Consider the following 12,647-nt stretch of genomic DNA (forward strand, 5'->3'; position numbering starts at 1 on the left):
AAGCATCGTTCGTAAACGGACAGGTGATCGAGAAACGAGAATATCCTCCTGTCAGGTGCTTTAAGAAACAAGCAGAGTAGTTTTAGAACACTTACCCGCTGCTACTTAAAATAACTATAATTATTCAGGTATTAAATCAATTCTACCTAGAATAAATTATGATGAAAACGGATATTCTATGTAAAATTTTCATTTGTTGTATATTTGGAAAATTTTATTCCACGTTAACGCAAATTTAGTACAATATTTGCACATTTTCATTTTTACACGTTAAAATTTGTATCATGTAAAGGCGCGAATTTAGTTTCAAAAATATTCGTGTTATAGAAATAAATTTTGAGCTTAATTAGAAGAAAGCTTCGTCAGACATCGCATAGGAATATTTTTTATGCAACTGTTGAACGAGCAACGTTTTAAAAAATATGTTATCATTATTAAATCTAGCATACCTTATTTATTTCCGTAATTATTAAGAACTAGAGTTTCGATAATAGTATTGTCCATTCCTGTTGAGAAAGACGCGTAATTAGACATTTATGTACCGTATTTATGTTCATCGCACGATTTTAATTCTATATAAAATATATACTCATAATATCCTTTCCTTGATAATCTGCGCAGATTTTACACTATTTGATATTTAATGCGTAAATTGATAGAGGAAGGAAGAGAAAAAGGGGGAACTATCGTTCCGCGTTGTCAATACTTGGTCCGTTTACGTACGAACATTCGCGTTGCCCAGAGGCCCATTCAAGTCTCGTTACGCTAACCATTCACTCGTTAACTCTCTCCCTCTCTCTCTCTCTCTCTCTTCCACTCGGCCATTAATTCGCGATACATTACGAGGGCATTAAGTCGAGTGTGAATTCCCTGAATGGTTGCTGTTGCCTCAAGTAACTATAATTCGTGATCTTTTTACTTTGAAATCAGCATGTCCAAAGACACATAAAAAGAAGAGAAACGCTATCGGAACGACAAGTCACTCGATAAGAGAAGCTTGTCCCGGCAAATAAGAAGGGCACGGTGTCACGAGAATAGGCAAATGACTACGATAACTCTCGAAACGAGATTATCGTCGGTCCGTTTGTCGTGGATAACCTTATCCATGTGGTCATTCGTCGAAAACACTGTTTACGATTTTTCGTCCTCGCTGTTTCGAGGAATTTTCGACTGATTAGACGTTGAACTGTAATAGGGAGTCACTGGAATTGAATTTAAAAAAAAAAGGTACGCCTTTATCATGAAAACTTTTTGATTTATCGCAAGGTGGATTACACACTCTGCTTTTTTGTAAAGTAAATAATATTAGTTAAAATAGATGCGTGATTTATGTTGAAAAACAGAATTCTGGTTTGAATTCAGATTTAACATTCAATTTTCTTCCGTAAACATACGACAGAATCTCTGACTTTTTGTGTTCCTATTTTGAAGGAACTTTAACGTAAAATTGGGAGTCATCAATATTAATTATATTGTTGTATTGCTGTAAATTATACGAATTATAAGCGCATTATTATCTTAAATTGTTATTTTTTGTTTGACAAATGGAATAATGGATTTCGTAAATATAATAATATTTACTCGATGTTTGTGAAATCTACGTACAAAACATGATTTTGTGATATATTATTATTTATATATCTTATTATATACTATATGATGGAAATTTGTTATTTTCGATAACATTTAAAAGAGAAATCGGCGAAAATTTGTAAATTTTCAATTTTAATGACAATATATTTTCCCACCAAACGCGCAGGATTTTCATGCTTTGATTGTCGTATTGTTGAACACCGAAAAGAAAAATAACGCAACAAGAACAATATGGTAAATCGTGAAGCTTTATTTGTTTTTAAATTATAAACGATAAACAAACAAAAGCCATGTATTGTTAGAAGCAAGAGACAACACACAATAATATCATGGGAAGTGACGGTGATTGACATCGCTTGAGAGAATAGAAAAGTAAAGATAAAAGACCGTACAATATTTTTCTAATTGAAAAGGCTATAAAAAATTATACCTTTATTTTTAATTCTGTTCGCTTAAAAATTACTATATTTTTTCATGGCTGCCGCGGCATTATAATTGCAGCTGTCGTTAAATCGATAATCTGTCGATAGAAAATGTACAAGTACTAACATTTCTCTGTCTGTTATTAAATTATTCTATTATTCTATTATGGAATCAATTCGATTTTATAATTCGAACACACAAATTGCAAATCTCGTATAATTTTCTAGAACAAAGCGTCACGAGTTCCATAATTATCTCACCTATTCTTATCACTCCATACGAAACACAAAGCTTCACACGGTACTAAGCGAATTAAACACTCGCGACAAGTCAATTTATCGTAGCCGCTGCGGGGGCGTTCTTAAATCGACCAGACACGACCCATCTTCGCTCTGACCGACAGAAATTTATTCTTGTAAAAACAATCGTCTCGATCCCTTCCGGATCCTTCTGCTTAAATCTTCCTCCAAAGTAGTTCACCGACTCTTTATTTTCAAAACTTTCAGATACTGCGAAACATCTCTTCTTTTGCAACAATCTTAACTTTTATCTTTACTTCATCCATGTTACGCTTTAATAACCGTATCCACTAGTATTATTATTTCGAATATATGTAGATATGCAAGATCAAATTTAACAATTTAAGTCTATCCACAGTGTAAACATTTGAACATGTTGACTGCAGATGACACGAAATTGTTTTCAAATGACGTCGGAAAGAGATTGACGAGTTATAAGAAAAAAAATTCACGATTGAAAACCACGCGACTTTGTGCCAGCAGTTAACAAGCATTAATTACATAGTGCCACGTTTATATAAGCGTATAACAACATCGAAACATAGAAAGGAAGAAACAGGAAAGGAATTCAAGGAAGAAAAATAAACGGGAATAAAAACAATAAAAAGGATGCGAAACGAGGTGAGATAAAGAAGCAAGAAAACGCACGGTGTCGTCGGAAGAAAGGGAAAGAGCGAAAGCGTCTTCCGATGGAATCCACTGCAGCATCAGTGAAGTAGTGGTTGCTGTGATCGTCGAGGACCGGCTGTTGTGCTTCCCCCTCCACCTTTCCCTACCCTTTACTGTACACCGTACAGTCTACACGAACCACCCCCCACCCCGCAAGATCTCCCTGCCGCTCGTTTACTCCTCCCCACTCCTTTCCTCGGCTCCATCCGCCACAGTGTCGGGAGTCATCGGCTGGCCCTGTCTCCTCAGTCTGTCAGTGACCGCGCAAGCGTGCGCATCGTCTTCTATTTAAGCGTCGTGTGCAAACCTTACGGAGGGAATCTTCATCCCTTACGTTCGAAAGATTGATATACTCAAAGCAACAACATACGACTAACCGTAATATATTTCATTGTAAATACTTACAAAATAGTTAAATTGATCCTTTAGTAGAGATAAATACCGTTCAACGTTGCTGGTCAATGTTACGAATTTAGTGAATTTTGAAAATTTAACAGACGGTGATATAGATTTGTGATAGGAGAAAGATATTTCTGTCATAATATAAAGTGAAGTTTGCAAGATTTTTGAAGTGAAGAAAAGGAAAATAGAAATTTGGGTGCCGGAGGACGTGTCAGGGTTATCGATCAGTTAAAGTTTCGGCACTGCGAACTTTCAACCCTTATTGGAAACGTGAAAGGTACAACGATTGGTCATCGAATCGCTGAATCAAAGAGATTCGCTGATACGTTGCCAATGAAAGAAGAAAAGTGATTAAGAGTGTTATCTTGTTGTTGGTGTCTTGGAGTAGTGTTGTATGGTGAAACATTCGGTTGGAAGAAAAAGAAGTTCCTTAAAACAGTGGCTGTGACAATTTACGTGAAAGTTCGAAAGATTCGCGCAAGTTCTCGAAATATTCGTTCTGACGAAAAGAAACTTAGAGAAATATTCGAAGAATTTTGAGAGCATTCGAAGCACGTGTGGCGATCCACTTGACTTTTGAAAAATTAAGAGAGAGAAAAAAGATCCGAATAAAAAAAGGAAAAGCAACAAGAGACGAGAAAGGTGGAATTTTTTGAGCCCACGCTGGAAGCAAGGTATAACAGGTGCACGAGGGCAATTCCGCTCGCAACTTTCCACGAGCTCGTCGTATTTCACGTGAACACGCGACGACCAAGTTTAATTTAGGATTCGTGGCAGAGTTTCGTGTGTACTTACTTTGTCGTACGTCGACGTTATCCATCGACGTCTCACCAATGCGATCCCTTTGAAGTCCATACCGGAAGGATCATTTGTGCGAAGGTCATCGAACCTCAAAATTCTCTCCTTTGCTTTTCAAACCTCCTACGCGTTCTCTCTCTCTATATATCCTGTGTTTTTAATGCAAAAATTGATCGCTGGATACAACTGACAACGCTAAAAAAAATCGAAACATTCTTCTGTATTGAAAATCAGGAAGGAACAGAAGATCAAGTTCAACGTGTTGAAAAGTGCAGTTTTTTTTTCTTAATGAAGAAAAAGGATCGTGTTCCAAGGAAATTCATCTGTATTAAAAATTAAGCGACACAGTGAATGATGGTATTGTGTTACAAGCAGAGTATGTTCTATTGTCGATGATGAAAAGAAACTGCGATAGTGTAGCAACCATCGACTACCGACGGCGCTCAAAATATTTATCTACGTTGAAAATTCGTGAGGGAAAAATTCTATATTAAAAATTTGTAAGTGAAAAATTTGTCTACGTTAGAAATTGCATACTAAAAATTCACGGATAAGAAAAATTCGACTATGCTAAAAATTCGCGAGTAAAAATTTTCTGCTCAGGAATCATATATATATATATATGTATGTATATATATAGTAAAAATTTGTGGCCTAATATTTCGTCTACGTTAAAAATTCGCCACGGACACATTCCTCTACCTAAAAGTCTGTGTAGGGGAAGTTAAAAAGAAAAAAAGAAAACTCATTAAGTGTATGCACCGGATAATGTTGACTCGTCGATGACGGAGAAACTTGAAAGTTCATCTCAATGTGCGATCCCACGGCGTTGTTGGACCTAGTGCCCAGCGAGGGATTACTCAAGCGGCCGTCCATGGACTATAACGAGTACACGTATTGCTACGGTGGTGGTCGAGGTGGGTGGTATTCTTCCCTTGGCTTCTTCTTGTCGGGTCTTGCGTAGTTTTTCTTCAGTCAGAAACCAGTCCGTGCGGTCGAACGAACGTGCAGGATTTTCCCTCGATCTCTTCTCGCCGATTTCTTCAGAACGTTCTAAAGGTTAACGCAGCTTTCGAGCTTCCTTTTAGCCGTGTTCGATCTCTCATGGTACAAGGGAACGATTTTTATGGTGAACGCGTACCAAGAAGCTGCGGTAAAAATTGAACGTGACACGATGCGCGTCATTTCGATCGAAAGCCCCTAGGCATTGTCCAAGAATCGTTGTCGTCGCGAATCTTGTTTTTCTGCCCACTAACACGATGTTCTTTCTTCGTGGTTTATTGTTCGAACGAACGATATTTAATGGAATTCTCGTAAAGGAAGGCAAAGAAAAGAGAGAAGTATGCAATCTGATAGTTTCTGAGAATACGTTTTGTAAGAAACGAATATTACTTAATTAATGTTGTTTAGTGCTAAAGTCAAACGGAAAGACGATTTTTATATGGAATTCCTGGGTAACATATCGAATATGAGAATTGCTTCTGCCTTGTAAAAAGTAGAAAAACCACGTGTATATAAAAGAAAATAGTAAAGAGAGTTTCGTTTGAAGAAATGATATCTTGAAATCCATGATTGAAGGATGATAGCGAAAGATTCTAAAACGTTCATTTCCACAATAGACGCGATACGTGGGCTAGCCAATTTCGAAATCTCGCGAAATTCCCGGGGTGCGGCATTTCCCACTTGGGCGCATGAAAAATTTCCACGCGTCACGATTTGGAAACGTCAACGTGACAAATACGTTCGGCGTGATAATGCAGTTGCGTGACACCGCCTTGCCACTCTCTAGCTGGAGGGATGTTTTCTTCATCCTGTTCCTTTTTCCGAGCGCGCGCCACCGCGGCACAATCAATTTCAGTCAAAAATGCCCGCTTTATTCTCACGTAGGCGCGGCATATTTTCTCATGCACGCGCAAAACATCACAATAGAACAGCAAAAAAAGAAGGAAAAAGTACTCGTATCATACACACGCGATATGAACAAAAGGAAAGGCGAAAGATATCTCATGGATCGGTGAAATGGTAAAAAATACTCAATGGCAGGGAATTAATCGAATAATTGACTGATGGAAGAAAAAGACTGATAGAATCAAGTTCAATATGGTTATTTGGATATCATAGTGATGTATAAATCAAGACTTTTAGAGAGAGAGAGAGAGAGAGAGAGAATATCATTTTTAAAATAAGAAGCATTTTAAAAGTTGTAATAATTTATCGATATTTATACAGGATTATCTGATTCAATACAATTTAAATAATTAAGAAATCTAATTTGTAATATTGAACACACACACATACATTTACACATGTGTATCCTTTTTAGTATAAAATAATTCTTAAAGGTTTTAATAATTTGCTAATAATAATTCATGTATTAAGTTTTCATCAAATTAATTATTAACCAAATAGGAACTTACTAAACGCATCATTAGCCATTAATGTGTTAATAAAATTTCTCCCGCATATCTAAGGACAACACTCGCAGAATTCGCCCTATTTCCAACTCAAATAAAGCGAAAAGTGTGGACGGCGCTTCTTTAATGGCGGGAACGTTTAATTCCTCCGCGTGAATATGAAAATTCCTGGACCGCAGAATCGCCAACTGGTTCGAGCGTATATTCGCTTGATAAATCATGGAGCCGTCAACTGTCGCGGCGCGAAAATCGCGTAAAATATTCAATGTGGCCGGAATTATGGTCATGGAAACGGGAAACTTTTAAAGAACGCGTCGTCGCAATTAAGAAAAGAGGAAAACCGCGGAAACTCAGGTGCGAGCGAAAAGGAGAGGCTTCATTGCATTTTCCTTGGGGCAGCTCAGGGCACTTATCACCGCGGCTCATGCAAATCGCTATACGCTAAATTTATCCCCGTGTAAATTCATGCGCCGAGGCTCTAGACCGCGTGTATCGATTACCACCACGAAATCTCGGCTTATCCAGCGATCCGCCTGCTGTTCGCGTGATAAAAGCCTCCTCACCCTCCACGTTTCCCTCTCTTTCTTTCTTTCATCCTCTATTTCGAGCGCCGATCGATTTCCCCGAAGCAACACTTTCACCGGTTTAAAAACAAGAAAGAGGACTTCCGTTTAATCGTCCTGGCAGAAAAAGTATACCTAACACCGTGTTTCGGATAATCGAGAATAAATTGAAGGGATTGAGGTCTTACATGGAAATTTCTGCAAAGAAATAAGCATTCTGATATCAAGTCCATTCTCAAATGCACGTTTAGATTTTTATGTATATCATTGAGGAAATAGAGTATGAATAGAAATTTATTTTACCCTTTAAATATTACAAACTTTAAATATTTCATATACATATCTTTACCAATTAAACGAAATCTATATATATATTTCTGAGCTTATTTTTTATTATATTTCTGATCTCTATAATAAAGTATAATTGCCGTCATGCTGTTGCCAACCCCTTCAGATAGCAAATAGTGATAGCTTACGTGATTTCATAGATAAGTCAAGTTTAGCCAGGCTACGAGTGCGCTTTTATTTGAATTAATTTATCGCAGCGCTCTATATTTTCAACGTTAAATGCAATAATGACTGTCTCTGGCGTCTTTTGTACAGTTTGATTAATCACTTCTTGTTTCCTGTCTGAAATTATGTGACTATGCATTTTGTGCCTGCGAAACTATAAAATACCCTCGCTGAACTTTCTCATTTCACCTGACGTACAAAACTATTACGTACAGTCTGTGTTGTACACTCCTAGCAATAAGTCACCAGATACTTGCCATACATTTCTAAACAGGGTGTTTATTAAGACAGAGAAACCTTAAAGAAATAGTGTTATTTATATTTTTTCTTAGCACTCTCCTTCCTTTGTAACTAGATGTATTTTGCAATGAAAATGAACTTTTATAGCAACTCGGTTAATCGGTACTTTGCGTGCAAAAATCCATTTAATCTTTTCTATAGACTATTACGAACAACGAATTTCTCTATTTCTATTCTCTTTCGCTCTAAAATATTTAACTGTTCCTTCGTTTTATTCCTCTCTGCATTATACACGTCCAAAGTCCATTAACATATTGCATTATACTCTCTACAGTTCATCTGAACAAACAGAAAGGTAAGAAAACGAGTTTCCGTGACGGTGTTCGTGTCTCCGTGAGAAGAACATCGTGGCAGAGATCGTCGTCGTGTTTATCAGGTTGACATTTCGAAATGTCGCGCGGTTTATCAGGTGTTCCCCGGTGGAAGCTTAAGGTTGAGTCGCACGCACGCGCGATCGCCACCATGGGAACGGTCGCGCGCGTGCATCGAATCAACGACGTCATTTTTATATAATAAGGCATCGCGTGGTCGAGTTCGGGGCTGTAATCATCGTTGCTGCTGCTGCTGCTGCTGCTCTGTCTATTGACACTTTGACGTGGATATTTCAAGTGCAGCTGCAACGATCGCTGCCAATTGAGAACGAATCAACGTTTCGTTAGGGTGCATCGAATTCGAGCTGGGGTTCCAATGAGTTTTTAAAGGCATATTAATGTATTATTTGAAAAATCAATTTTACATGAAAGTAGATCACGAACAGATTCATTTATAAAATATACGCGATAACGAACGTTGTTTGATTATTTGTATGAGTTTCGTTTGTAAGGGAATTTAGTAGACGAATTAGGTCTTGATTTTTATTCTATTTCATAGGAAATAGATTCGAGTTTGAAGAAGTTTGTTTGAGGAGGTTGTTACCGATGGAATCTTTTAATTATGCTTATCGCGGTATCGGTAGACTTTCATGCAAACGAAATATTAAAAGGCAGAACTTAAACAGGCTGCGTGGTTACCTCGCATCGTAATTATTTCAATTATGTGTAATCAAAAGTATATCAATTTTAGAGGTTCAGTTATTTATTTGCACAAAATTACTCGTCAGGTTAAACGCGTAGTTACAATGCTGGTACCTGTATTTAGGTATACGAATATCCATTTAAAATTGATTAACGCTTAATTGATTTTCAACTTGTGCAGAATTTCAATATTTTGCTCAAAATTCATCAGAAGTAACATCACCAACAATTTTTGTGCCATTTATGTTCATCGAATAGATTTACTTCCCAAGATTCCAATTATTTTCGTAATTCCTGGGGCCAGTCTCTATTTGTCTGAGGACACCTCGTATATTCGGTTCATTGGCGCGCGAATTAAGAGGGAAGCGGAGATTAATAATTTTCGTTGGGGCAAATCTCTGTTACGCAAGATGAAAAATCTGCCGTATAACTTTCGATCGTACCAAAATACAGTAATTCGAACTCGAAATTAATTCCAATCCATTACTTGTATATTTACATATACAGTAACTTTTAATAATTCTCGATATCAGATAAAAATAAGAAACATAAAAAGATAATAATAAAACAAGACCAAAAACTACCATTTCTCGTCAATCACAAATAATCATCAAGTATTATATATTCTTTATAAATCTGAGACCTTTCTCCAAATCTGACATTATAAATTTTACAGGATTTTCAGATTTTTTACCAAAATTAAACAGCGTAGAAACGACATGACGTTACTCGGGCCAGGTTTAAACATTTCTCACACTCTCCTCTGATTTCCAACCACGTAACACGTCGCGATCAACTTATTCACTGAAACTATTTCAAGTTTCGAAGCGATCAGGCAAAACCCAGTGCACCAGCCGCTACTACGCTCCTGAATGCACCGTAACGATCCCACATAGAAACGACAGGGCGACCAGTTTGTACTCCTTCCGCTTTTCTGTCGGATTTCGCCGTCGACGAATTGATTCGGGAACTTTCGTCGGAAATGAGCTCTCGTAAAAACAAACTATGTGTATCGTGGACACGCTCCTCGTATGTCTGCTTCGTTCTACAGATTCCTGGTAATTTTTGTTCGATTTCCTGCGATACGGAGATTGCTGGAGAATATCCAGAACCTCGTTGAAAAGCATAGTTTATAGGAATAACTCGTGAGACTATTCTGAGATCGTAAAAAGAAGAGTAGCGAGTTGAAGGTACAGAAATTTGTAAATCGATGAAGTGCTCCTGAAGCAGTCTGACAAGTGTAGGTCTGGCCTTCTTCTTGTTTCTTTTTTCTCAGGCTTCTCAGTTTAGTTCTTGGAAAAATATGTGGCTCGGTAAATAAGTTTCTGGAAGATGGATAACTGGAACAGTGTTTTTGAGGATAGTGGAAGTTTTGGAAAACTTTCTTTGGATTGCAGATATATTTTTCTAATAAGACATACAACGAAAATGTGGGAAAAAGTGTTTACAAATAAAGAGCACGAAAATTACAATGTTTATGTAATGTACACCTGACATCAGGAATCTTAAGATAATTGTATCTAACATTCATAATCTAAGAGTAATATTTTATTGAATAATGGGAAATTTTGAGTTATGTCACTGTTGCACTGGACGAGGTAAAATACGAGGTAATTGCCTCGTGGAACTTTCATCGTAATCCTCGACAGCGTGGCGCTTCAAGAAGCTGCTTCAGCCCAGGATAGCAATTAAATTCCAAGTCTAGAGACTCGATAGACGCTGAGCAACCGATAACCACGCGCGTGCCTCTAATGAGGAATCTTTGGTCCGTGTTGCACCTACCAGCCGCAGCATCGTTTATCGTTTCTTATATGTGTACGTTCTTCAAGTCCATGTACACTCTCGGCCATAATTTTAAGATATTTTTTGGTTTCATATAAAACGTGGTAATTCGTTTAAATTCATCAGGCAAGTGATTAACAGTTCATAATTTTGCATACGTTGAAGGTAAGCACGCAATCTGTAAAAACCATTTATAACATTGTCAAGAAGAAAGGTGACGAATACGAATTAAAAATTGTATGTGTCACGAATGTTGTGTTATGAATTAGATGCAAAACTCAGAGAATTATAATTTGGAATTACGATAAAATATTCAATAGCACAAGTGTCGAGATTTGTTAGAACAACGACCGAGAGACGTTACACGCAAAGATGTGATTTTTTTTATCAATTTTAAGATTTTATATCTAATTTTGATCTGTTCTTGCACAAGTTTCGAATCAGATAATAGTTGTAATAGGTTTTAATAGGTTACCAATCATTTCTAAAGTTAACATCGCTTTCTGCTAGTATCCTAATACTTATGAACAAGAGTGTATCTCACTTCGCCTATCTTTCTCCCTTTGTCTGACTTTCGTTCGCTTGTTATTACTAGACGTTAATCTCGCCGGCACGGCATGCCGCGTAATTCAAGAAGCTTGCCCTCGTTACAGTAGCATTTTAGCCTCCCTGCTCGATAATAGAAACGTTCGCCGAGGGTTGTTAGCTACGTGACGCCATGTCAATTCTGGAACTGATGTCTTACACGCGGAGGGATGAGTCGGCACGTGTAACCTCTCAGATTCGTGTCGCTGGGTCGCCTGATTTGGGAATTGTGAATTTGGAAATCTAATTGTGATGTAATATTGTTACACATTCAAGAGAGGAATCTAATTGCGATAAAGTATTTTCATACATTTATTCGTATCTTATCGTGTTTGAGATTACTTAATATATAGAATATAGGAATAGTATGTAGAAATTACAAGATATTTATTGTAAACGTATATGATCGCACTGAATATCAACGTCTATAAATTAATGGATAATCGACTGTTTAAATACCTTTGCGATCTGTGCGTAATATACTTTTGTGCTTGCAATTTCTATGCATATTTTCAAATCTGTTTCAAACACGATAGTATTAATGAAATTTCAAAATGTGGAAGTGTAACAAACATGCATAATGTCACGGAATATACTAATTCATAAAAGATTCGAATACTTCCATGAAACTGTGTATAATGTAGAACACCGTTTATACGAACTCCACATATCTCAACGAAATTTTAGTTAATGCCCGATTAACTGAACTTTTGTTGGTTGAATTCATTTATCTGAACCTGAGCTTCTATTATACGAACGAAAAATACCAGGTAGTGGGGATAATTAGTGAGTTGCTATTCTACGAACTCCAATTATATAAACTGTTTGTCTCCCGATAAGTTCGGATAAATAGAGGTTCTGCTATACCCAAAAATTATTATTTCAAATAAATTTCACCCGGGTCTGTGCCAGAGTTAGCAAAATGTGATTGCTCGAGCAAAAGTCGTCGAGAAGAAGGAATCTCGGAGTAGCATAAGGACGAATTCAAAGCTCTCAACCCTAAGATCGTCTTCTATGACCTCGTCGGGCCTCCTTCCAATATCCACGATCTGCCAAACGCAGGATCTCTCTCTCCTGCGCTTTTTCCACCCTCAACCCCTCGACGACTCCGCTTCTGCTTCATGTCCCTCCTTTATTTCCCTCCTTTCGTTTCCCTTTTCCTTATTTTACCAGCGTCTACCGAGGCAGCTCCGGCTAAACGACTACTGCATCGATTTTAACCTTGGCTTTGCGGATATATTTTGGCCCCGTTCTTTTGTGTCGGGGCAAGAATGCCAGGCCACCGTGTCTTCA

The 12,647-nt window shown here is 37.4% G+C and overlaps 1 protein-coding gene across 9 annotated transcripts in view; it reads left to right on the plus strand.

The window, feature by feature from the left end:
* The window catches only part of LOC100746173 (teneurin-m), a 662,892-nt gene that overhangs the window by 599,518 nt on the left and 50,727 nt on the right, over positions 1-12,647 (plus strand). The window contains exon 1 of one of the 9 annotated variants that reach the window (XM_033319248.1): positions 3,220-5,101. The exons of the other annotated variants lie outside the window; for them this stretch is intronic. Coding sequence (XP_033175139.1) covers positions 4,996-5,101 — 106 coding nt within the window. The 5' untranslated portion in view covers positions 3,220-4,995. Of the gene's footprint in view, positions 1-3,219; positions 5,102-12,647 lie in introns of those variants that run through there. 9 annotated transcript variants of the gene reach the window in all.

This window comes from Bombus impatiens, unplaced genomic scaffold (genome assembly GCF_000188095.3).
Source record: "Bombus impatiens unplaced genomic scaffold, BIMP_2.2 scf_0142, whole genome shotgun sequence".
Classification (NCBI taxonomy): Eukaryota; Metazoa; Arthropoda; class Insecta; order Hymenoptera; family Apidae; genus Bombus; species Bombus impatiens.